The 26347-nt window shown below is 49.9% G+C and overlaps 1 protein-coding gene across 1 annotated transcript in view; it reads left to right on the forward strand.

Annotated features, from left to right (window-relative positions):
- LOC122545185 (uncharacterized) overlaps positions 1–26347 on the forward strand; it is a 135554-nt gene that overhangs the window by 5350 nt on the left and 103857 nt on the right. The window contains exons 3-4 of the mRNA XM_087995596.1: positions 33–177; positions 11683–11827. Coding sequence (XP_087851722.1) covers positions 33–177; positions 11683–11827 — 290 coding nt within the window. The remainder of the gene's footprint in view (positions 1–32; positions 178–11682; positions 11828–26347) is intronic.

The raw sequence follows: 26347 nt of genomic DNA on the forward strand, positions 1-26347 counted from the left end.
CCTCTTCTTTCTAACGGTATCTTTCCTATTAGAATCACCATTTGCTGATTGCTTATATCAGAAAAACAAATTGACTGACCTCACAAGGAAAGGACAATTGAAACTAAATGATGCTCGCTATGCAATGTTACTGACCAACAGGATCCTGGGGCAATGTGATGGGAACATTTCAGTCGGGTAAGTGTGAACAACTTGAAGTTGAAAACAATGTTTAAAAGTTGATGTGGTGAAGGGACACATTTTGGACGTATTTTATCCAAGGATTAAACAGATTCACTGCCAGGTTTTGGTTTCTTCCTGCTTCAGTAACGTGTCTGTGAGGAGTGTTCGTCTAGTTTGAAGATTTCTGACAAGTGAATAAAATCTCCTGTAAAATGCAAAGCTGCTTTTATTCAAACTTGATTTTTTTTAATGTCAGTAAAATTTCTCCAAGAATGTGAAATGTTAAAATGCATTGTGATGTGTGCTTAGTTCAAATGTTTTCATTCAAGTTCATAGACCCAGTAAAAATGAGCCTGAACACTGTATTCTGCCATTTCATTCAAACTGACACATTTTGCACTGACTTGGAGGCTCTGTGACCTGCATTGCTTTTTAGCAGCAGAGGGAGAGACAGGCAGCGTGCCATGGTTGGGAGCACTGAGCAGTCAAGGGGCTGGACATGTTGTTGTTGTACAGCACTGGGCTCTGTCAATGTCACACCGAGAGCTTGTGGCAGCAGCTTATGTGGCAACACATTGCATGGGCTTCAAGCAAACGGCTCTGTCTAAAGGTCAAAGGGACCAGTCCTTAGTGGAGTGAAGGGGACTATGTGTCAAGGAACTCATCTAATCCCAGTCCAGGGGCTTGGCCACAGTCTTCCAGAATGTGGGGATCCCTGCAGTCCAGGGACCCGGCCAGGAACAGCCCTGAGGTAAAGTTCAAGCAAGTTTGAGATCACAGGTACATCAGCTGGGGTGCTGTGGGGACACCGGTCTTTGGGCTGGCTCTCATTTGAGGCTGGCCTGCCCAAGTTACTCTGGAGACTCAGACATGGTCCGAGCTGGAGGTTTGGGTATTAATGGTCAGGGGCTTTTCAGGGTCCTTTCCATGGAGTCCTGGGGAAAGCAGGAAGCTCAGGTCTGAGGATCAGGTTCATTGGATTGGGTTGCTGAGGGAATGGTGGGAGTGAAAGAAGGAGATTCAAGATGGAAGGCTGGGATTTCCTGGAGCATGGGATGGGACTGAATGCTAAGGGAGGGATGGTTCTCACAAGGTGCTGCCACTTTGGCCACAACATGGAGGAGGTGTAAGGCCAACGAGGGCATCGCAATTCACAGAACCATGGGCTCCGAGGGTAAAGTGGGAACATTGATGGTTATAGAAAGGGGAAGGATAGAAATGGTGTAGGCTGACAGGTCACTTAAGATGCAAGGACAGCAAAAGAAAAGGGAGCATGAAGCAAAGGGAAGATCATCGTTCATCTCAGACAAAGTCTGCAAGTCACTCACAAGGACACTCAGCTGAAATAGTCAGGGATGAGTATCCCATCATCAACATCCCAGTGAAGCAGTCTGGGAAGGATGTCCCACAGTCAGCATCACGGTGAAGCAGTCTGGGAAGGATATCCCACAGTCAGCATCACGGTGAAGCACTCTGGGAAGGGTGTCCCACAGTCAGCATTACAGTGAAGCAGTCTGGGAAGAATCAAAAAGTGAAGTGGTGCAAGATGAGCACGTACTTTATCTTTATCACTTTAGGTCTTTATTTTGGGTTTATAGTTTGCATGTGCAGTACTGCTGTGGCCCAGAGAGGAAGAACCTAAAAAAAATCCACATTATTGATTTTACAGATGATCTGAGGGTCTAATTGAGCAGAAAGTCATGGGAGTAGATCTCAATGCCGTGGTGTGCTCCTCCTGCTCTGTGGGGAAAGTGGGACCAGAACATGTGCAGGAAGTGGCTCCAGCTGCAGCTACAGGAAGGGAGCCTGGGTTTCAGAGCTGGAGCAGAGACTGGGGACACTGTGGAGCATCTGGGAGGCTGAGGGTATCGAGGATAACATGTACAGAGAGATGGTCACACCGCAGTCTCAATCTTCAAAGTGAGAAAGTGAACGGATAATCACCAGGCAGAGTCTCAGAACGATGCAGCAAGTGCAGGAATCCCCTGTGGCTGTCCCCCTGTAAAACACATAGACCCACAATGGATCCTGCTGGGGGTAATGGCCTCTGAGAGGAACGTGGTGACTCTAAAATCTGTTGCACTGTGATTGGCTTTGGTGTAGTGGAGAGGAGGAACAGTTTGGAGTGAAGGGTGAACAGCCAATGGTTGTAGATTGCACAGGTTTCAAATTTATGGGTTAAAAAAAGGAATGAGGTCATACATTTGTTTACAGATGTTTCATCACCGTACTGGGTAACATCATCAGTGAGCCTTCAGGTGAAGCTTCATCCAGAGGATCACTGTTGATGTTACCTAGTGCGGTGACGAAACGTCTGAAAATGAACCTTCCAGCTCAGTGAGCAATCCTCCATCCAGAACATCAATCTGAGTTATAAGTCTCAAAACTCGCTCAAACGTAGGGAGTTAGGAAACAAGTTACAAAGGAAATTCTCAAAGGCCGTGATCTCAGGATTGACCCCAATACCATGTGCAAGTCAGAGTAGAAATAGCAGGGCACATCAGATGAATATGTGGCTGGAGAGATGGTGTGAGGGGGAGGGTTTCAGATTACTGGGGCATTGGGGAATTCTGGGGGCGGTGGGACTAGTACAGTCTGGATGGTATACACTTGTGTGGGACTGGTACTGATGTCCTGCTGGGAGTATTTCCCAGTCTGGATGGGGAGGATTCAAACTGAAATAGCAGGGGGATGGGAAGCTATCCAGGGAGACAGAGAGGGAAACCAGGACAAAAACAAATGATATAACAGACAAAAAGGGAAAAGGAGGGAGTGGAACATTTGCTGGTTAAAGAGCAATTTACACAATCGTAATGAAGGATAATGACTCCAATGAAATGGAATCTGTATGGGTGGAGCTTACAAACACCTCAGGGCATAAAACGATAGTGGGAGTTGTATATACCACAACAATGTCATGGTAAAGTAGGCATTAAACAGGAAACCATGGAAACAGGAAATAAAGGTACATGGTTAATGAGGGTAACTTTAATCTGCAGGTAGATTGGGCAAATCAAGTCAGTAACAATGCTGTAGGAAGAGGAATTCCAGTGTGTTTACGAGATGATTTTCTGGATCAATGTGTTGATGAATGAAATAGAGAATAGGGCATCCTAGACTGAGTATTGTGTAATGAGGAAGGAATAATTGGAAGTGTTGATGTCAGAGGCCCCTTGGGAAAGAGTGACCATAACATGATAGAATTCCTCATTCAGATGGAGAGTAACGGAGCTGATTCTGAGACTCAGGTACTGAATCTAAATAAAGGAAACAGTGATAGTATGAAGCATGAGCTGTCTATGATCAAATTGGGGAATGTTACCTAAAGTAATGATGGTGTACAGGCAATGGCAAACATTTACAGAACACTGAGGAACTGCAACAATTTCCATTCCTGCCTGGCAATGCAATAAAATGGTGGCCTGAATGGTGACCTGACCATGGCTCCCAAAGGAAATTACAGATATCATTAGATCCAAAGAACAGGCATAAAGTAAACAGCAGACCTGAGGACTGGGAGCCCAGTTTAGAATTTAACAAAGGAGGACAAAGGGATTGATAAAGAGAGGGAAGATAGAATATGAGAGTAAGCTAGTGGGAAAGATACAAACTGAATGTAGAAGCTTGTGGAGATATTGCTGAGAGAAAGATGATTGAAGACAAATGTATATCAGTTACAATCAGAAAGAGGGAAGTTATAATGGGGCACAAAGAGATGGCAGACCATTTAAATACATAGTTTGGTCTGATTTTCATAAATAACATTTGAAATATGTTGAGGGAACCAGGATCTAGTGAGAGGGAGGACAGAAGGAAAACAATTGGAGAAACTGATGGGATTGAAGATAAATAACTGCCCAGGGCCTGACAATCTCCATCCTGGAGTACTTAAGGAAGTGGCCTGAGAAATAGTGGATGCATTGGTGGTCATCTTTCAGAATTCTCTCGACTCTGGAACAGTTCCAATGGATTGGAGGGTCATTAATTTAACCCACTATATTACAAAGAGAGCAAACAGGGATTTATAGAGGAGGGAGCCTATCAGCAGTATTTAGCAAAATGCGAGAGTCCCTTTTGAAAGATTTAATAACATTGCATTTAGAAAGCAGTGAGATGACTGGACTGAGTCATTGTAGACTAAGGAAAGGGGAGCCATGCTTGGCAAATCCAGTGGACATTTTCAAAAATCTAACTAGTCAAGTTGTTAAGGGGTATCCAGGGGATGAGGTATACTTAGATTTCCAGAAGGCTTTCAGTAAGCTCTCACAGAAGAGGTTAATGTGAAATTAAAGTGTGTGGGTTTGGTGGTAGTGCACTGTCATCGATAGAGAGCTGGTTGGCAGACAGGAAACAAAGAGCAGGAATCAATCGGTCTTTTTCTTAGTGACAGGCGGTAAGTAGTGGGGTACCACATGGAGTGGTGCTTGGGTCCCAGTTATTCACAATATATATTCATGTTGTAGATGAGGGGACAAACAGCCAGGATCATACTGAGTGGTAGGTCAAGCTCAAAGGGCCGAATGGCCTACTCTGCTCCTATCCTTCATGTTTCTATGAAACCTTGCCATTTTCAATTCAAACTGCACTGAACAAGAAAACAAAATGACTGCCACCAAATGGTTTTCACTTTGGGGATGAAGTTTAATTCTTTGATTGTGTTGCCCTCCCAGGGGCAATTGTGTTCATCATGAATGCACTGATTCAGTCAGGGCACCCATCTGGAATCCAATTACAATTCAGCTCAATCCTCTTGCAAGAACGAGCATGAAATATTACTTAAAAATCACCCAACACCAAGTTATAGCCAAACAGATTTATTTGGAAGTACGAGCTTTCAGAGCACTGCTCCTTCATCAGATATAACCTGGTGTTGTGTGATTTTTAACTTTGTCCACCCCAGTCCAACACTAACACCCCCCACTTCATGAAATATTACATCATAGAACAGTACAGCCCAGGAATAGGCCCTTCGGCCCACAATGTTTTGCCAAACATGAAGCCAAATTAAACTAATCCCTCCTGCCTGTCCTTGTCCCATTTCCCTCCATTCCTTGCCTATTCATGTGCTTATCTAAAAGTCCCTGAACGGCCCCATGGATCTGCCTCCACCACCACCCCTGGCAGCATGTTCCAGACTCCTCCCACTCTCTGTGAAAAAAACATGACTCTCACATCTCCTTTCAACTTTCCCCTTCTCACCTTATGAGCATGCCCATGAGTATTAGACATTTCAACTCTGAGGAACAAGATTCTGAGTGATACTATATCTATGCATCTCACCATTTTATAGACTTCCATCGAGTCTCCCCTCAGCTTCTGCTGCTCCAGAGAAAACAACCTGAGTATGTCTCCTCTCTCCCTCTCGCTCAGACCCTCTAACCCAGGCAGCATCCTGGTAAGCCTCTTCTGCACCCTGTCCAGAGCCTCCATTATTGCCATCCTGCAATGTGCTGACCAGAACTGAATACAGCATTCTAAATGTGGCTGAATCAAAGTCTTGTAAAGCTGCAGCTTGACGTCCTGAATCTTGTATTCACTCCGTGAGCAATAAAGACAAGCATGGCCATATGCTTTCTTTACCACCCGAGCTACTTGCGTGGCCACTTTGAGGGAGCTATGGACTTCAACCCCAAGATCCTTCTCTGCATCAATGCTGTTTAGGGTCTTGCTGTTAACCATATACTTTTCCTTAACATCTGATCACCCAAAGTACATCCCCTCACACTTACCCAGATTAACCTCCATTGGCCATTTCTCCGCTCATATCTGCGACCGATCGATCTCCCACTGTATCCTGTGACAACCCTCTCCCACACCTGCACCCATCTTTGTGACAAAACAAAACCCATTTGAATAACTGCTGGGTAACTGGCTGCCTTCTGCCCCAAGGCCAAATGATTGTCCTGCAGAAGAACTGAAGGAGTTAATTGCAGGAAAGTTGTGTCTTCAAACAGACAGCCAAAGGTAAATGTAACAGGAAGAGGGAAGCTACTTTTGATAAGAGTTCAGCCTGCACAGTAGTCAGTATTGTGGATGGGAGAATCTAAAGGATCATCAATGATGGAAACTTGAAGGACAGGAAAAGCTTTAAGATTTCATCTCCAGGATTCTTCAGTCGGAGAAGAGCAATATTTCACAGACATGGAATCCTGAACCTCCAGAGAGAGACATTGTTGGTTGGAGTCGGTGCTAAATTCCATCATTAATCGGGTAATAGCGAAGTTGGGTTGTGAGGCTGAATTTGCTTACTTGAGGGGATTTATTTTGGTCGCTACATGCAGTAAAGTTTAAGGAATTATTTCAGTATTTGATTGTGATATTTCTGAATCAGTTGCTGGATTAAAGTGAGCTTGTGGTGATTTACCCACAACATCATGGTGTTAACTTCAAGCCCAGCCTGCCTTGTACTCTGGCTCTCCTGTACAAAGGGCAGCCCTTGCTCTGACTGCAGGAACTGAGAGATTATACCATTCAGAGTTCAAACAAAACTATCTCTCAATGCTGCATCTTAGCATGAATTAGTGACACTAAATAAATCTTTGATGGGAGAGACAAGGTGGCTGTTTGCTGGGACATCTGGCCGGACCAATCACACACAACAATGACATTCCCAGGACTGCAATAAACATCAAAGGCTGCTGGCACTGACTGGAACCGGCTGAAGCTTCACCAATACCTTGCTTCATGAGGATCTCTTTAGCAATGGGGCCCACTGCAGAAAAGGAACGACTGACCTGGAGCAGCTTCTGTTTCAAATGGAGAGCTTGGTGACTCTGTACCTGTGGGTCTGTCGGGTCCACACCTCCCATCTAACTTCTCACGTTGGTCCTTCAACAACACTGGACTGTGGGGCAGATACTAATATGTTGGAACTTGAAACTAAGCCTTAATTCCCCCCATTTCAGCTCCATCTTTGAAATAACTCCACCAAGGCTGGTATCCCATCATCAAGTCACCCTTTACCAACACAAACATAATCCATGACAGAGCTCAGAGCTGGCTCCTCGAGGGAGCAGAACCCCTGACACTCTGTTTGTATCTGTCAGCCAGGGCCCCCTGATTGGACCAGATTAACAGCCCCAATCAGGGAACTCATATTCCAGGATATCCACCTGACTGACCTTGTTCCAATCACTACATCCTTTCCCTCTGAGTCCTGGACGGAGGCCTGTTCTTTTTCTTGTACCTTCTCCTGGGATATTTTTGCTTCAGATACAGTTCCTCTGACAATGCCTCGGATATTGGCAGCATGTACATTCTGTACCCGGCTGCCTACTGTACCCGGAGTGTCTCAGCCCCGATTCATATTCTACATCTTCATCAGACGGTAACTGCATCAAGGCTGTGACATCTGCCATGTCCATCTCACCCTCAGAGGGTTCTTCAACGCTCGGTGAAGGGGGAGAACCCCATGGGTTCTAACAGCCTTGCTGGACGTTCTGAGGGGCTGGGTACAGTTTGTTCCTGCCCCAGTTACATAGTTGCATTTGTCATGTGATCCACATGTTTGTTCCGGACCGCCTCACCTTCCTGAACTTTATGGGACCTGACCTTGCATTGACCAAGCCTCTTACCCACGCAGGGTCATTCCCCTGGTTTTGACAACCCAACCTCATCCCCTTTGGTAAAGTGCCTCCCTCGCTTAGTGGACTCTTGTGTCCAGCATTGATGTTCCTGATGTTGTTTCACCCTCCTCCCTGCCCAGGTCCAGGAAGATCAGGTTTAACCTGGTGCAGCATCTTGTCCCCATTAGCAACTCTGCAGGAGCTGTCTCTGGAGCTGGGTGAGGGGTGGTCTGATATCAAACAGGAACTGGGACAGTTTGGTATCGCGTGAAGCTGTATGGCTGTTTCTTTAAGCCTACCTTCAAAGGTTGCCCTGCACTTTCCACCAGACCATTGGACAGTGGATGGTATGGGGCTGTCCCTTCCTGCCTAATGCCACTCAGCTTGGGGAAATAATGTCCCGTTGTCTGTGACCAACATTCCCTCGAGTCCATGCATTGTAGAAGATGCTTGCACCTTTCCAATCGTTTTCCCCGTGTTGAACAAATGGATTCTGTGCAGATCCAACCACTTTAAATGAGCATCCACAATGACTGAAAACACGGAGTGTGTGAAAGGACTGGCGTTGTAGACATGTGACTGAGTTCAGGGTTTACCCAGTCATTCCCACAAATGTTGGGGAGCTGCTGGTGGTAATTTGTGTCCTCGTTGGCACTCTGGGCACTGCCCCACCAAAGCAGCTATGTCATTATCCAATCCTGGCCACTAGATGCAACTTCTCACTAACATCTTCATTTTGGAATCCCCTGGATGACCCCGGTGGAGTTCAGCCAGTATCTGTCAATGACCTTTCCTCAGGACAATCACTCTTGCTCTCCATAACAATATGCCACCCTTTATGGTGATCTGGTCTCACTGAGTCCAGAAAGGTTTCAATTCTGGTGATGGTTTCTTTCCTCTATCACCACCAGCTGTTTTAGTTTTGCCAGGACGGGATGTTTTTGTGGCGACAATCTGATATTTTCAGTGGTGACCAGAAGGGTGTCCAGAAAGTTTAAAACCAGAACAGACTCTTCTTGTGGTGGAACCACTGGCCAGTGGGAATGGGCCTCAAGGCATCTCCATTTCCCACTTGGCCTTCCAGACAGGAGTCCAACTTGTCACTGTCTGCCTCAGAATAAGGGCCCACCACTGTATTCATCCTGAAGCTCTGGGCAGCATGGCCCAGTCCTCGTTAAGTAGCCCTAGCAGGGGATTGTGGTCTGTTCCTATTACAAATGTACACACGGAAAGGCACAGGTGGAACTTTCTCACATCAAAGGTGACCGCAAAACCTTCCTTCTCTATCTGGGCGTATCTTCGTTCAGCATTAGCCAAAATCCAGGAAGCATGCACTATCGGGCGTTCCTCTCCATTGGCCCTCCAGTGAGCCAACCCTACCCTGATACCCCACAGGGAGGTATCACACATCAGCACCATATCTCGCTTGGGATTGCAGTGAGCAAATACCTGAGACAATGACAGCTGCTTCTCTACTTCCCTAAAGGCTACATCTGAGCTCCAAGGCCATTCCCAAGGCTGACCCTTTTTCAAGAGAAGATGGAAGGATGCCAGAATGGAGGCTAGGTTGTGGAGGAAGGTTCTGGAATAATCCACCAACCCAAGGAAAGGCTTATGCTCCGGTACAGATGAAGGAGCCTCGGGATCTTTTTTCAATGAATCTCAACCAGTTCTGTCCTATCAAGCTTGGGCCTGGGCCTTTTACTACAATCAGTGGGAACTGACCCAGCTCCTTCTCAGAAAAGACCGGAACTGAAGTTGTACCCTTAATCTGGAAAGGCTCCCCAGTATAGGCTCTCAGCCTGGCCGAGACTTAAGGGTTAGAGTCCAGAGGGAATTTTGGTAAAGACTGGTTCCACAATCACTGATACAGCCGCGCTGGTATGGACCTCCATTGGAACTGGGTGACCATTTAACCAGACCTTTATTTTGATTGGTTCTGATTTGGAGATGATGGAGCATTTTAACTGTTCCTAACCAGCTGTCGGTGAACTTTCCAGTGTGTGCACTCTCCTGGATAACGGCCTGTGAGTTCTTATTCAATTCAGGCCAAGTGGGACCCCTTTGCCGTCTCGGGTCCACATACTGGCTGTGACTACAATGGTCTGCCAGGCCGGATCAAGAAGAAAACGTTAACTGGTTGTCCGAGGCTTGGCTTTGTTTTGGTGTGGGCTGTCCAAGGGTCCCTCTGTTCAGGATATGTCCTGAGTGAGGCTGTGCAATGGCCTTCCCTCATGTGGTATTCCCCAAGCTCAGTCGGCCTGGTGAGGCTGTCCACTTCCACCAACATACCCTGTAACTCCAGCTCCACTTGCTGCATTTTCCAACCACAAAGCCAGTTGTAGTGCCTGTTTGAAGTCCTGTTGGGCTTCAGCTAGTCAGTGCTTTTGCATGGTCACCTCATAAAGCCCACACACCAAACGGTGTCTCAGCATCTCACTGAGGGTTAAACCAAAATCATATTCCTCTGTCAGTTGTCTTAACCTCGTCCAGGCCCTGATACGGATTTCCCTGAAAGGTTCTCACACTGTTGAGTAATACCGATGGTGTCTCAGAATGAGAGCAGGCTTGGGTCTGAAACAAACCTTCACTAAATCCATCAGCTCTTGAAATGTTTTAGTGTCTGGTGCTGCAAGGAAACTCAGGCTCCTAATAACCAAAAAGGTTGTGAGGCCACACGCTGTCAGGAGAATTACTCATTGCTTGTTATCTGCTCTAATGTCATTTGCCGGAAAAAATACTGCATTTTTCCACATTCTGGGCCCAGTCTTCGATGGCAGGATTGAATGAGTCAAGCTTCCCAAATAGCAGCACGATACCAGAAATGTTGACCCCAACTCAAAGACACCTGTTGCAAGTGAATCTCTTCAGGAACGTGCTTTTTTCTCATCATTACAGAAATAATTCACTGAAAGCTGGTGTCCCATCACCAAGTCACCCTTTATTTACACCAACGTAGTCTATAACACTGACCCAGCTAGCTCAGAGCTGGCTCCTGGAGGGAGCAGAACCCCTAACACGCCTGTTGTATCTGTCAGCCAGGGCTCCCTGATTGGACCAGGTTAACAGCCCCGATCAGGGAACTCATATTCTCTGAGATCTACCTGACTGACCTTGTATCAGTCACTACAGTGTTCAGTAACTGCACCTCACGCTGGGTAAGCCATTGAGCCACTGCCTTCAGGAAGTCTGACAATCCTCTTGTCTCCCAGTTTAATCTTACCTCATGGTTCTTCAGATTCATCTGAGAAGGAACTGAGAAGAGACTGATGCCCCCAATGAAGCTGCTATGTTTGATCTGGTGGTGATGTGGTTTCTTTGGGGCTTAACAGAAACGTGGATCAGACACTTTAGCAATTATTACAGTATGTTTATTATCAGACTGAGCATGGCAGGAAGGGATCAGAGCAGAAAGCTCTGTCTCCATCTTTATTAAACTCACTGCATGGAAAGGGTTTGGCCTCACCCTAAACATTTTCTTACACGGACGCTTTACATTGTCCCTCGGAAATCTGTAAATGACCCAGGACAGAAATTGACGGTGAATTTGGACAGAAACGTACAGAGGAAATAGGAACATTTTGTGAAAGGATTTGTTTCAAACTGTGATCCATTTCATTTTAAATTAAAGGTGCAATGTAGGTCAACTTACAGTATGGTTGTGTGAAACTGATTTACATATTTACATTTAAAACAAATGTAAATAATTGGTCCCTCAGCACACATAGTGATGACATCATGATAAAGGCTGATGGGTTCTGATGCAGAGTCACTGGACTCGGAACATTCATTCTGCTTTCTCCCCACAGATACCAGACCTGCTGAGTTTCACCAGCAATTACTGTTTTTGGTTCATGACAGAGACTGAAGTGTAATAAATAAGTTAATATTGACCCTAATGTGTGAATCCCTGTTTCTTATCCAGTCCAGAGCTAACTGTCTGTGCATTTTCCAGCCTGGAGTCTGATCTACGTAAGGTCCTGATGGATATGGATTTTCCAATGGACAGTGAAACCTTTGTACTTCCAAATGTTAAGGCTGCTGTGATCAAAGAGGATCCGAATGGTATTGACTTTAAGGTTACAGCCACTTTCTCATGGGTAAGTGTTTTCACAATGCAGTAATTAATAAGGGTGGAGTTAGGAAATGTTACGTTATCTGTCTATTGAAAATATTCGTATAGTAAATACCCACCCACCCCCATGAGTAAGGATCAAACAAACATTTTACTGCAACAGTTCAATAGAATCAGATCGTTTCTAACTAGATAATCTGAACAATGACCAAGGGGGAAAGTCCCAGCTTTGTAGTGTTGCTTGTGATGAGACAACATGAGCCCTGTGCCCCCTGGAGATGGGTGCTGTGGTGCCAGCTGTTTCCAGTATACCCCACATGGTACAGCCTCTTGAGAAGGTGCCCCCTGAGCCCTGTGTGTGGCTGGAACCAGGTGATGAGCTGCTATCCTGGTTTTACACAGCAGCCTCCCTGCCTGATGTAATACTGAATTCCCCAACTTGGACCACCCAGGGCCAAGCAACAAACATGTGCATCACAGAATCTTTATTCAGGAACATAGCCAGTGACATGGACAAATGGGAACTGACCATCCTTGTGCAGTGCCCGAGGGCCTGTCCTGGTGTTCCTGTGCAGCTTTACCCCGTTGGTTACTGCATGGTTAGTGGAAGGCAGCTGACTTCCAATGGAGGAGACTGCAGGTGACTTTTGCAGGATGTCCTGGGGAAACCCTGGGCCTGGCTTCAGACTGCACCATCTCACAACAGACAGCAACTGTCTGGACTGACAGGGTAAGGGACAACAGCAAGTGGACTGGTGGAGTGGCCACAGTGAGAGCACAAATGCTGTTACCCTGAGAGAGGGCAGCAGGTTGATGCCCCATGGTGCCTCTGCCAGTCCCCCAGGCAGCATCCCCAGATCCCTAGTGATCTGTTGGAGGACGAGCTGCTGGCCTGCTCCAAGACCCTGCAAACCCCTTTGCCCACTGGGATCCACAGTCATGTTCACAGCGGGTCTGAGCCTGCATGGGACCAAGCACGACCTCCGCCTGAACTCACACTGCGGCATTGAGGGGTTTCTTGGCTTCTGTCTGTGCTTCAGCAGAGGCTGAGACAGTGAGCACAGATACTGGATCACTGCCCTGTCAGCTGCTGCAGTCAAGGAGCTGGCTCCCACTGCCACAGGGGAAATGATGGGATCCAAGCTCTGTGCAGTGCCCTCTGTCACATTGGGACTGAGCTTCTCCATGCCCTTTGATAGGCTGTCTGACATGGCCTGCTAATGTACCAAGCATCTCAGTGTGCATTCCCATCAACCTCCTTCTGTAGGCCTCCCATTAATGTCCCCATCTGTGTTCCCTGCAGCAGAACGTGCCCTCCATGGAGTTGGCACACTAGGTACCCATTTCCCCTGGCAGCTCACCTGTGAGATCACGTTACAATGCCCCCTCACCAGTGACCTGGGTTTGAACTTCCGCCTCCTCATGGCTGTGAGGAGGTCCCCAGCCGGCACTTCCTGGGAATCTGAAAGCAGCCAATCAGAACGGGAGGGTTGGGATGTTGGAGGGAGAGGCAGAGGAAAGCACCAGATCCATGGTCCCACAGTCTGCAGCTTTCATTTGATTCCCCATCTCAGGGTGAGAGTGAGGAGGGGATTGAGAGCAGCAGAGGCAGTTACTCACCGTCATCCTTAATGTCCCCCATGAAGCCATGGGCTCTGTTCCAGCTGTCCCCATGATTCTCAGCATATTCCCAGAGGTCCCTCTGTGAATGAAATGGTCCTGTCCCCACTGATTCTGTCGGCCCTGTAGCTATTATGGAGAACCTTCTCCTGTAAAATGTGATTGAGTCTGTTGTAGTGTGTTGGTCTGTGTGTGTGTGTGAGTGTCTGTGTGTGCATGTCTGTGTCTTGTGTGTGTCTGTGAGTATGTGTGTGTCTGTGCGTGCGTGTGTGCATGTGTGTGTATATATATGTGTGTGTGTCTGTGTGTGTGTGTCTGTGTGTGTAAATGTGTGTCTGTGTGTGCGCGTTTGTGTGCGAGTGTGTGTGTCTGTGTGTGCGTGAGTGTGTGTGTCTGTGTGTGTGCGTCTGTGTGTGCGTGTCTGTTTGTGTGTCTGTGTGTGTGCGTGTGTGTCTAAGTGTGTGCGGGTGTGTGTGTGTGTGCATGTGTGTCTGTGTGTCTGTGTGTGTGCATGTGTTTGTGTGTGTGTCTGTGTGTGTGTGTCTGTGAGTTTGTCTGTGTGTGTGTGTTTGTGTGTGTTTGTGTGTGAGTGTCTGCGTGTGTGCTTGTGTGTGCGTGAGTGTCTGTGTGTGTATGTGTGTGTGCCTGTCTGTGTGTGTGTGTCTCTGTGTGTGCGCGTGTGCCTGTGTCTGTGCGTGTGTGCCTCTGTGTGTGTCTGTGTGTATGGGTCTGTGTGTGTGTGTGTGTGTCTGTGTGTTTGTGTGTGCGAGTGTGTCTGTGTGGTATTGTGTGTGCGTGTGTGTCTTTGTGTGTGTGTGCGTGTGTCTGTGTGTGTGCGTGTGTGTCTGTGTGTTTGTGCGTGTGTGTGTCTGTGCGCGCATGTGTGTCTGTGTGTGTGTGCGTGTGTGTCTGTGTGTGCGTGTGTGTCTGTGTGTGTGTGCGTGTGTGTCTGTGTATGTGTCTGTGTATGTGTGTGTATGTGTCTATGTGTGTGCGTGTGTGTCTGTGTGTCTGTGTGTGTGTGCCTGTGTGTTTGCATGTGTGTCTGTGTGTGTGCGCATGTGTGTGTGCGTGTGACTGTGTGTGTCGTCTGTTTGTGTGTGTGCGTGCTTGTGTGTCTGTATGTGTGTGCGTGTGTCTGTGTGTGTGCATGTGTGTCTGTGTGTGTGCGCATGTGTGTGTGCGTGTGTGTCTGTGTGTGTGCGTGTGTGTCTGTGTGTGCAGGTGTTTCTGTGTGTGTCTGTGTGTGTGCGTGTGTGTGTGTGTGTGTCTGTGTGTGTGTGTCTGTGTGTGTGCGTGTGTGTCTGTGTGTGTCTGTGTGTGTGCGTGTGCGTGTGTGCATGTGTGTCTGTGTGTGCGTGTGTCTGTGTCTGTGTGTGTGTGCGCGTGTGTGCCTGTGTGTGTGCATGTGTGTCTGTGTGTGTGTGCGCGCGTGTGTGTGTGTCTGTGTGTGTGTCTGTGTGTGTGCGCATGTGTGTGTGCGTGCTTGTGTGTCTGCGTGTGTGCATGTGCCTGTGTGTGAGCATGTGTGTCTGTGTGTGCGCGCATGTGTGTGTGTGTGTGTCTGTGTGTGTGCATGTGTGTGTGTGCGTGTGTGTCTGTGTGTGCGTGTGTGTCTGTGTGTGTGTGTGCGTGTGTCTGTGTCTGTGTGTGTGTCTGTGTGTGCATGTGTGTGTGTGTCTGCGTGTGTGCATGTGTGTCTGTGTGTGTTTGCGCGTGTGTGTGTGCGTGCTTGTGTGTCTGTGTGTGTGTGTGCGTGTGTGTGCGTGTGTGTGGGTCTGTGTGTGTGCGTGAGCGTGTGTGTCTGTGTGTGTGCGTCTGTGTGTGCGTGTCTTTTTGTGTGTCTGTGTGTGTGCATGTGTGTCTAAGTGTGTGCGGGTGTGTGTCTGTGTGTGTGCATGTGTGTCTGTGTGTATGCATGTGTCTGTGTGTGTGTCTGTGTGTGTGTGCCTGTGTGTTTGCCTGTGTGTGTGTGCATGTGTGTTTGTGTGTGTGTGTGTCTTTGTGTCTGCATGTGTGCTTGTGTGTGTGCGTGAGTGTCTGTGTGTGTATGTGTGTGTGTCTGTCTGTGTGTGTGTCTCTGTGTGTGCGCGTGTGCATGTGTCTGTGCGTGTGTGCCTCTGTGTGTGTCTGTGTGTATGGGTCTGTGTGTGTGTGTGTGTCTGTGTGTTTGTGTGTGCGAGTGTGTCTGTGTGGGTGTGTGTGTGCGTGTGTGTCTTTGTGTGTGTGTGTGTGTGTGCGTGTGTGTCTGTGTGTTTGTGCGTGTGTGTGTCTGAGTGTGCGTGTGTGTCTGTGTGTGTGCGTGTGTGTCTGTGTGTGTGTCTGTGTGTGTATGTGTCTATGTGTGTGCGTGTGTCTGTGTGTGTGTGTCTGTGTGTCTGTGTGGGTGTGCGTGTGTGTGCATGTGTGTCTGTGTGTGCGCGTGTGTGTGTGCGTGTGTGTCTGTGTGTGTCATCTGTTTGTGTGTGTGCATGTGTGTGTGCGTGCTTGTGTGTCTGTATGTGTGTGCGTGTGTCTGTGTGTGTGCATGTGTGTCTGTGTGTGTGCGTGCATGTGTGTGCGTGTGTGTCTGTGTGTGTGCGTGGGTGTCTGTGTGTGCAGGTGTTTCTGTGTGTGTGCGTCTGTGTGTGTGTCTGTGTGTGTGCGTGTCTGTGTGTGTGTCTATGTGTGCGTGTGTGTCTGTGCGTGTGCGTGTGTGTGCGTGTGTGTCTGCGTGTGTGCATGTGTGTCTGTGTGTGTGTGTCTGTGTGTGTGCGTGTGTCTGTGTGTCTGTGTCTGTGTGTGTGTGCGTGTGTGTGTCTGTGTGTGTGCATGTGTGTCTGTGTGTGTGTGCGCGCATGTATGTGCGTGTGTGTCTGTGTGTGTGTCTGTGTGTGTGCGCATGTGTGTGTGCATGCTTGTGTGTCTGCGTGTGTGCATGTGTCTGTGTGTGAGCATGTGTGTCTGTGTGTGCGCGCACGTGTGTGTGTGTGTGTCTGTGTGTGTGCATGTGTGTGTGTGCGTGTGTGTCTGTGTGTGCGTGTGTGTCTGTGTGTGTGCGCGTGTGTCTGTGTCTGTGTGTGTGCGTGTCTGTGTGTCTGTGTGTGTGTGTGTCTGTGTGTGTGCATGTGTGTGTGTGCGTGTGTGTCTGTGTGTGTGTGCGCGTTTGTCTGTGTGTGTGCGTGTCTGTGTGTCTGTGTGTGCATGTGTGTCTGTGTGTGTGCGTGTGTGTGTGTCTGCGTGTGTGCATGTGTGTCTGTGTGTGTTTGCGCGTGTGTGTGTGCGTGCTTGTGTGTCTGTGTGTGTGTTCGCGTGCGTGCGTTTGTGTGCGTGTGTGTGGGTCTGTGAGTGTGCGTGAGTGTGTGTGTCTGTGTGTGGGCGTCTGTGTGTGCGTGTCTGTTTGTGTGTCTGTGTGTGTGCGTCTGTGTCTGTGTGTGTGCATGTGTCTGTGTGTGTGTGCCTGTGTGTGTGTGCTTGTGTGTTTGCCTGTGTGTGTGTGCATGTGTGTTTGTGTGTGTGTGTCTGTGTGTCTGTGTGTCTGCATGTGTGTTTGTGTGTGTGCGTGAGTGTCTGTGTGTGTGTCTGTCTGTGTGTGTGTCTCTGTGTGTGCGCGTGTGCCTGTGTCTGTGCGTGTGTGCCTCTGTGTGTGCCTGTGTGTGTGGGTCTGTCTGTGTGTGTGTGTCTGTGTGTTTGTGTGTGCGAGTGTGTCTGTGTGGGTGTGTGTGGGCGTGTGTGTCTTAGTGTGTGTGCGTGTGTCTGTGTGTGCGTGTGTGTCTGTGTGTTTGTGCGTGTGTGTGTCTGTGTGTGCATGTGTGTCTGTTTGTGTGTGCGCGTGTGTCTGTGTGTGTCTGTGTGTGTGTGTCTGGGTGTGCGCATGTGTCTGTGTGTCTGTGTGTGTGTCTGTGTGTGTGTACGTGTGTGTCTGTGTGTGTGCATGTGTGTCTGTGTGTGTCTGTGTGTGTCTGTGTGTGTCGTCTGTGTGTGCGCGCATGTGTGTGTGCATGCTTGTGTGTCTGTATGTGTGTGTGTGTGTGTGTCTGTGTGTGCATGTGTGTCTGTGTGTGTGTGCGTGTGTCTGTTTCTGTGTGTGCGTGTCTGTGTGTCTGTGTGTGTGTCTGTGTGTGCGTGTGTGTGTGTGTGTCTGCGTGTGTGCATGTGTGTCTGTGTGTCTGTCTGTGTGTGCGTGTGTGTGTGTGTCTGCGTGTGTGCATGTGTGTCTGTGTGTCTGTGTGTGTGTGCCTGTGTGTTTGCATGTGTGTCTGTGTGTGTGCGCATGTGTGTGTGCGTGTGACTGTGTGTGTCGTCTGTTTGTGTGTGTGCGTGCTTGTGTGTCTGTATGTGTGTGCGTGTGTCTGTGTGTGTGCATGTGTGTCTGTGTGTGTGCGCATGTGTGTGTGCGTGTGTGTCTGTGTGTGTGCGTGTGTGTCTGTGTGTGCAGGTGTTTCTGTGTGTGTCTGTGTGTGTGCGTGTCTGTGTGTGTGTCTGTGTGTGTGTGTGTCTGTGTGTGTGCGTGTGTGTCTGTGTGTGTCTGTGTGTGTGCGTGTGCGTGTGTGCATGTGTGTCTGTGTGTGCGTGTGTCTGTGTGTCTGTGTCTGTGTGTGTGTGCGCGTGTGTGCCTGTGTGTGTGCATGTGTGTCTGTGTGTGTGTGCGCGCGCGTGTGTGTCTGTGTGTGTGCGCATGTGTGTGCGTGTGCTTGTGTGTCTGCGTGTGTGCATGTGTCTGTGTGTGAGCATGTGTGTCTGTGTGCGCGCACGTGTGTGTGTGTGTGTGTCTGTGTGTGTGCATGTGTGTGTGTGCGTGTGTGTCTGTGTGTGCGTGTGTGTCTGTGTGTGTGTGCGTGTGTCTGTGTCTGTGTGTGTGCGTGTCTGTGTGTCTGTGTGTGTATCTGTGTGTGCGTGTGTGTGTGTGTCTGCGTGTGTGCATGTGTGTCTGTGTGTGTTTGCGCGTGTGTGTGTGCGTGCCTGTGTGTCTGTGTGTGTGTGCGTGTGTGTGCGTGTGTGTAGGTCTGTGTGTGCGTGAGCGTGTGTGTCTGTGTGTGTGCGTCTGTGTGTGCGTGTCTTTTTGTGTGTCTGTGTGTGTGCGTGTGTGTCTAAGTGTGTGCGGGTGTGTGTCTGTGTGTGTGCATGTGTGTCTGTGTGTATGCATGTGTCTGTGTGTGTGTCTGTGTGTGTGTGCCTGTGTGTTTGCCTGTGTGTGTGTGCATGTGTGTTTGTGTGTGTGTGTGTCTGTGTGTCTGCATGTGTGCTTGTGTGTGTGCGTGAGTGTCTGTGTGTGTATGTGTGTGTGTCTGTCTGTGTGTGTGTCTCTGTGTGTGCGCTTGTGCCTGTGTCTGTGCGTGTGTGCCTCTGTGTGTGTCTGTGTGTATGGGATGTGTGTGTGTGTGTGTCTGTGTGTTTGTGTGTGCGAGTGTGTCTGTGTGGGTGTGTGTGTGTGTGTGTGTCTTTGTGTGTGTGCGTGTGTGTCTGTGTGTTTGTGCGTGTGTGTGTCTGAGTGTGCGTGTGTGTCTATGTGTGTGCGTGTGTGTCTGTGTGTGTGTCTGTGTGTGTATGTGTCTATGTGTGTGCGTGTGTCTGTGTGTCTGTGTGTGTGTGTCTGTGTGGGTGTGCGTGTGTGTGCATGTGTGTCTGTGTGTGCGCGTGTGTGTGTGCGTGTGTGTCTGTGTGTGTCATCTGTTTGTGTGTGTGCATGTGTGTGTGCGTGCTTGTGTGTCTGTACGTGTGTGCGTGTGTCTGTGTGTGTGCATGTGTGTCTGTGTGTGTGCGTGCATGTGTGTGCGTGTGTGTCTGTGTGTGTGCGTGTGTGTCTGTGTGTGCAGGTGTTTCTGTGTGTGTGCGTCTGTGTGTGTGTCTGTGTGTGTGCGTGTCTGTGTGTGTGTCTGTGTGCGTGTGTGTCTGTGCGTGTGCGTGTGTGTGCGTGTGTGTCTGCGTGTGTGCATGTGTGTCTGTGTGTGCGTGTGTGTGTGTCTGTGTGTGTGCGTGTGTCTGTGTGTCTGTGTGTGTGTGCGTGTGTGTGTCTGTGTGTGTGCATGTGTGTCTGTGTGTGTGTGCGCGCATGTATGTGCGTGTGTGTCTGTGTGTGTGTCTGTGTGTGTGCGCATGTGTGTGTGCGTGCTTGTGTGTCTGCGTGTGTGCATGTGTCTGTGTGTGAGCATGTGTGTCTGTGTGTGCGCGCACGTGTGTGTGTGTGTGTCTGTGTGTGCGTGTGTGTGTGTGTCTGCGTGTGTGCATGTGTGTCTGTGTGTCTGTGTGTGTGTGCCTGTGTGTTTGCATGTGTGTCTGTGTGTGTGCATGTGTGTGTGCATGTGACTGTGTGTGTCGTCTGTTTGTGTGTGTGCGTGCTTGTGTGTCTGTATGTGTGTGCGTGTGTCTGTGTGTGTGCATGTGTGTCTGTGTGTGTGCGCATGTGTGTGTGCGTGTGTGTCTGTGTGTGTGCGTGTGTGTCTGTGTGTGCAGGTGTTTCTGTGTGTGTCTGTGTGTGTGCGTGTCTGTGTGTGTGTCTGTGTGTGTGTGTGTGTCTGTGTGTGTGCGTGTGTGTCTGTGTGTGTCTGTGTGTGCGTGTGCGTGTGTGCATGTGTGTCTGTGTGTGCGTGTGTCTGTGTGTCTGTGTCTGTGTGTGTGTGCGCGTGTGTGCCTGTGTGTGTGCATGTGTGTCTGTGTGTGTGTGCGCGCGTGTGTGTCTGTGTGTGTGCGCATGTGTGTGCGCGTGCTTGTGTGTCTGCGTGTGTGCATGTGCCTGTGTGTGAGCATGTGTGTCTGTGTGTGCGCGCACGTGTGTGTGTGTGTCTGTGTGTGTGCATGTGTGTGTGTGCGTGTGTGTCTGTGTGTGCGTGTGTCTGTGTGTGTGTGTGCGTGTGTCTGTGTCTGTGTGTGTGCGTGTCTGTGTGTCTGTGTGTGCGTGTGTGTGTGTGTCTGCGTGTGTGCATGTGTGTCTGTGTGTGTTTGCGCGTGTGTGTGTGCGTGCCTGTGTGTCTGTGTGTGTGTGCGTGTGTGTGCGTGTGTGTGGGTCTGTGTGTGTGCGTGAGCGTGTGTGTCTGTGTGTGTGCGTCTGTGTGTGCGTGTCTTTTTGTGTGTCTGTGTGTGTGCGTGTGTGTCTAAGTGTGTGCGGGTGTGTGTCTGTGTGTGTGCATGTGTGTCTGTGTGTATGCATGTGTCTGTGTGTGTGTCTGTGTGTGTGTGCCTGTGTGTTTGCCTGTGTGTGTGCATGTGTGTTTGTGTGTGTGTGTGTCTGTGTGTCTGCATGTGTGCTTGTGTGTGTGCGTGAGTGTCTGTGTGTGTATGTGTGTGTGTCTGTCTGTGTGTGTGTCTCTGTGTGTGCGCGTGTGCCTGTGTCTGTGCGTGTGTGCCTCTGTGTGTGTCTGTGTGTGTGGGTCTGTGTGTGTGTGTGTGTCTGTGTGTTTGTGTGTGCGAGTGTGTCTGTGTGGGTGTGTGTGTGTGTGTGTGTCTTTGTGTGTCTGTGTGTTTGTGCGTGTGTGTGTCTGAGTGTGCGTGTGTGTCTATGTGTGTGCGTGTGTGTCTGTGTGTGTGTCTGTGTGTGTATGTGTCTATGTGTGTGCGTGTGTCTGTGTGTCTGTGTGTGTGTGTCTGTGTGGGTGTGCGTGTGTGTGCATGTGTGTCTGTGTGTGCGCGTGTGTGTGTGCGTGTGTGTCTGTGTGTGTCATCTGTTTGTGTGTGTGCATGTGTGTGTGCGTGCTTGTGTGTCTGTACGTGTGTGCGTGTGTGTGTGTGTGTGCATGTGTGTCTGTGTGTGTGCGTGCATGTGTGTGCGTGTGTGTCTGTGTGTGTGCGTGCGTGTCTGTGTGTGCAGGTGTTTCTGTGTGTGTGCGTCTGTGTGTGTGTCTGTGTGTGTGCGTGTCTGTGTGTGTGTCTATGTGTGCGTGTGTGCGTGCGTCTGTGTGTGCGCGCACGTGTGTGTGTGTGTGTCTGTGTCTGTGCATGTGTGTGTGTGCGTGTGTGTCTGTGTGTGCGTGTGTGTCTGTGTGTGTGCGCGTGTGTCTGTGTCTGTGTGTGTGCGTGTCTGTGTGTCTGTGTGTGTGTGTGTCTGTGTGTGTGCATGTGTGTGTGTGCGTGTGTGTCTGTGTGTGTGTGCGCGTTTGTCTGTGTGTGTGCGTGTCTGTGTGTGTGTCTGTGTGTGCATGTGTGTCTGTGTGTGTGCGTGTGTGTGTGTCTGCGTGTGTGCATGTGTGTCTGTGTGTGTTTGCGCGTGTGTGTGTGCGTGCTTGTGTGTCTGTGTGTGTGTGCGCGTGCGTGCGTTTGTGTGCGTGTGTGTGGGTCTGTGAGTGTGCGTGAGTGTGTGTGTCTGTGTGTGGGCGTCTGTGTGTGCGTGTCTGTTTGTGTGTCTGTGTGTGTGCGTCTGTGTCTGTGTGTGTGCATGTGTCTGTGTGTGTGTGCCTGTGTGTGTGTGCCTGTGTGTTTGCCTGTGTGTGTGTGCATGTGTGTTTGTGTGTGTGTGTCTGCATGTGTGTTTGTGTGTGTGCGTGAGTGTCTGTGTGTGTGTCTGTCTGTGTGTGTGTCTCTGTGTGTGCGCGTGTGCCTGTGTCTGTGCGTGTGTGCCTCTGTGTGTGCCTGTGTGTGTGGGTCTGTGTGTGTGTGTGTGTGTCTGTGTGTTTGTGTGTGCGAGTGTGTCTGTGTGGGTGTGTGTGGGCGTGTGTGTCTTAGTGTGTGTGCGTGTGTCTGTGTGTGCGTGTGTGTCTGTGTGTTTGTGCGTGTGTGTGTCTGTGTGTGCATGTGTGTCTGTTTGTGTGTGCGCGTGTGTCTGTGTGTGTCTGTGTGTGTGCGTGTGTGTCTGTGTGTGCAGGTGTTTCTGTGTGTGTGCGTCTGTGTGTGTGTCTGTGTGTGTCTGTGTGTGTGCATGTGTGTCTGTGGGTGTCTGTGTGTGTCTGTGTGTGTCGTCTGTGTGTGCGCGCATGTGTGTGTGCATGCTTGTGTGTCTGTATGTGTGTGTGTGTGTGTCTGTGTGTGCATGTGTGTCTGTGTGTGTGTGTGCGTGTGTCTGTTTCTGTGTGTGCGTGTCTGTGTGTCTGTGTGTGTGTCTGTGTGTGCGTGTGTGTGTGTCTGCGTGTGTGCATGTGTGTCTGTGTGTCTGTGTGTGTGTGCCTGTGTGTTTTCATGTGTGTCTGTGTGTGTGCGCATGTGTGTGTGCGTGTGACTGTGTGTGTTGTCTGTTTGTGTGTGTGCGTGCTTGTGTGTCTGTATGTGTGCGTGTGTCTGTATGTGTGCATGTGTGTCTGTGTGTGTGCGCATGTGTGTGTGCGTGTGTGTCTGTGTGTGTGCGTGTGTGTCTGTGTGTGCAGGTGTTTCTGTGTGTGTCTGTGTGTGTGCGTGTCTGTGTGTGTGTCTGTGTGTGTGTGTGTGTGTCTGTGTGTGTGCGTGTGTGTCTGTGTGTGTCTGTGTGTGTGCGTGTGCGTGTGTGCATGTGTGTCTGTGTGTGCGTGTGTCTGTGTGTCTGTGTCTGTGTGTGTGTGCGCGTGTGTGCCTGTGTGTGTGCATGTGTGTCTGTGTGTGTGTGCGCGCGTGTGTGTCTGTGTGTGTGTCTGTGTGTGTGCGCATGTGTGTGTGCGTGCTTGTGTGTCTGCGTGTGTGCATGTGCCTGTGTGTGAGCATGTGTGTCTGTGTGTGTGCATGTGTGTGTGCATGTGACTGTGTGTGTCGTCTGTTTGTGTGTGTGCGTGCTTGTGTGTCTGTATGTGTGTGCGTGTGTCTGTGTGTGTGCATGTGTGTCTGTGTGTGTGCGCATGTATGTGTGCGTGTGTGTCTGTGTGTGTGCGTGTGTGTCTGTGTGTGCAGGTGTTTCTGTGTGTGTCTGTGTGTGTGCGTGTCTGTGTGTGTGTCTGTGTGTGTGTGTGTGTCTGTGTGTGTGCGTGTGTGTCTGTGTGTGTCTGTGTGTGTGCGTGTGCGTGTGTGCATGTGTGTCTGTGTGTGCGTGTGTCTGTGTGTCTGTGTCTGTGTGTGCGTGCGCGTGTGTGCCTGTGTGTGTGCATGTGTGTCTGTGTGTGTGTGCGCGCGTGTGTGTCTGTGTGTGTGCGCATGTGTGTGCGCGTGCTTGTGTGTCTGCGTGTGTGCATGTGCCTGTGTGTGAGCATGTGTGTCTGTGTGTGCGCGCACGTGTGTGTGTGTGTCTGTGTGTGTGCATGTGTGTGTGTGCGTGTGTGTCTGTGTGTGCGTGTGTCTGTGTGTGTGTGTGCGTGTGTCTGTGTCTGTGTGTGTGCGTGTCTGTGTGTCTGTGTGTGTATCTGTGTGTGCGTGTGTGTGTGTGTGTCTGCGTGTGTGCATGTGTGTCTGTGTGTGTTTGCGCGTGTGTGTGTGCGTGCCTGTGTGTCTGTGTGTGTGTGCGTGTGTGTGCGTGTGTGTGGGTCTGTGTGTGTGCGTGAGCGTGTGTGTATGTGTGTGTGCGTCTGTGTGTGCGTGTCTTTTTGTGTGTCTGTGTGTGTGCGTGTGTGTCTAAGTGTGTGCGGGTGTGTGTCTGTGTGTGTGCATGTGTGTCTGTGTGTATGCATGTGTCTGTGTGTGTGTCTGTGTGTGTGTGCCTGTGTGTTTGCCTGTGTGTGTGCATGTGTGTTTGTGTGTGTGTGTGTCTGTGTGTCTGCATGTGTGCTTGTGTGTGTGCGTGAGTGTCTGTGTGTGTATGTGTGTGTGTCTGTCTGTGTGTGTGTCTCTGTGTGTGCGCGTGTGCCTGTGTCTGTGCGTGTGTGCCTCTGTGTGTGTCTGTGTGTATGGGATGTGTGTGTGTGTCTGTGTGTTTGTGTGTGCGAGTGTGTCTGTGTGGGTGTGTGTGTGTGTGTGTCTTTGTGTGTCTGTGTGTTTGTGCGTGTGTGTGTCTGAGTGTGCGTGTGTGTCTATGTGTGTGCGTGTGTGTCTGTGTGTGTGTCTGTGTGTGTATGTGTCTATGTGTGTGCGTGTGTCTGTGTGTCTGTGTGTGTGTGTCTGTGTGGGTGTGCGTGTGTGTGCATGTGTGTCTGTGTGTGCGCGTGTGTGTGTGCGTGTGTGTCTGTGTGTGTCATCTGTTTGTGTGTGTGCATGTGTGTGTGCGTGCTTGTGTGTCTGTACGTGTGTGCGTGTGTGTGTGTGTGTGCATGTGTGTCTGTGTGTGTGCGTGCCTGTGTGTGCGTGTGTGTCTGTGTGTGTGCGTGCGTGTCTGTGTGTGCAGGTGTTTCTGTGTGTGTGCGTCTGTGTGTGTGTCTGTGTGTGTGCGTGTCTGTGTGTGTGTCTATGTGTGCGTGTGTGCGTGCGTCTGTGTGTGCGCGCACGTGTGTGTGTGTGTGTCTGTGTCTGTGCATGTGTGTGTGTGCGTGTGTGTCTGTGTGTGCGTGTGTGTCTGTGTGTGTGCGCGTGTGTCTGTGTCTGTGTGTGTGCGTGTCTGTGTGTCTGTGTGTGTGTGTCTGTGTGTGTGCATGTGTGTGTGTGCGTGTGTGTCTGTGTGTGTGTGCGCGTTTGTTTGTGTGTGTGCGTGTCTGTGTGTGTGTCTGTGTGTGCATGTGTGTCTGTGTGTGTGCGTGTGTGTGTGTCTGCGTGTGTGCATGTGTGTCTGTGTGTGTTTGCGCGTGTGTGTGTGCGTGCTTGTGTGTCTGTGTGTGTGTGCGCGTGCGTGCGTTTGTGTGCGTGTGTGTGGGTCTGTGAGTGTGCGTGTGTGTGTGTGTCTGTGTGTGGGCGTCTGTGTGTGCGTGTCTGTTTGTGTGTCTGTGTGTGCGTCTGTGTCTGTGTGTGTGCATGTGTCTGTGTGTGTGTGCCTGTGTGTGTGTGCCTGTGTGTTTGCCTGTGTGTGTGTGCATGTGTGTTTGTGTGTGTGTGTCTGCATGTGTGTTTGTGTGTGTGCGTGAGTGTCTGTGTGTGTGTCTGTCTGTGTGTGTGTCTCTGTGTGTGCGCGTGTGCCTGTGTCTGTGCGTGTGTGCCTCTGTGTGTGCCTGTGTGTGTGGGTCTGTGTGTGTGTGTGTGTGTCTGTGTGTTTGTGTGTGCGAGTGTGTCTGTGTGGGTGTGTGTGGGCGTGTGTGTCTTAGTGTGTGTGCGTGTGTCTGTGTGTGCGTGTGTGTCTGTGTGTTTGTGCGTGTGTGTGTCTGTGTGTGCATGTGTGTCTGTTTGTGTGTGCGCGTGTGTCTGTGTGTGTCTGTGTGTGTGCGTGTGTGTCTGTGTGTGCAGGTGTTTCTGTGTGTGTGCGTCTGTGTGTGTGTCTGTGTGTGTCTGTGTGTGTGCATGTGTGTCTGTGGGTGTCTGTGTGTGTCTGTGTGTGTCGTCTGTGTGTGTGCGCATGTGTGTGTGCATGCTTGTGTGTCTGTATGTGTGTGTGTGTGTGTCTGTGTGTGCATGTGTGTCTGTGTGTGTGTGTGCGTGTGTCTGTTTCTGTGTGTGCGTGTCTGTGTGTCTGTGTGTGTGTCTGTGTGTGCGTGTGTGTGTGTCTGCGTGTGTGCATGTGTGTCTGTGTGTCTGTGTGTGTGTGCCTGTGTGTTTTCATGTGTGTCTGTGTGTGTGCGCATGTGTGTGTGCGTGTGACTGTGTGTGTTGTCTGTTTGTGTGTGTGCGTGCTTGTGTGTCTGTATGTGTGCGTGTGTCTGTATGTGTGCATGTGTGTCTGTGTGTTTGCGCATGTGTGTGTGCGTGTGTGTCTGTGTGTGTGCGTGTGTGTCTGTGTGTGCAGGTGTTTCTGTGTGTGTCTGTGTGTGTGCGTGTCTGTGTGTGTGTCTATGTGTGTGTGTGTGTGTGTGTCTGTGTGTGTGCGTGTGTGTCTGTGTGTGTCTGTGTGTGTGCGTGTGCGTGTGTGCATGTGTGTCTGTGTGTGCGTGTGTCTGTGTGTCTGTGTCTGTGTGTGTGTGCGCGTGTGTGCCTGTGTGTGTGCATGTGTGTCTGTGTGTGTGTGCGCGCGTGTGTGTCTGTGTGTGTGTCTGTGTGTGTGCGCATGTGTGTGTGCGTGCTTGTGTGTCTGCGTGTGTGCATGTGCCTGTGTGTGAGCATGTGTGTC

Source organism: Chiloscyllium plagiosum, unplaced genomic scaffold, assembly GCF_037043375.1.
Source record: "Chiloscyllium plagiosum isolate Xiang-an unplaced genomic scaffold, Cpla_swu_hap1 HiC_scaffold_17, whole genome shotgun sequence".
Taxonomy (NCBI): domain Eukaryota; kingdom Metazoa; phylum Chordata; class Chondrichthyes; order Orectolobiformes; family Hemiscylliidae; genus Chiloscyllium; species Chiloscyllium plagiosum.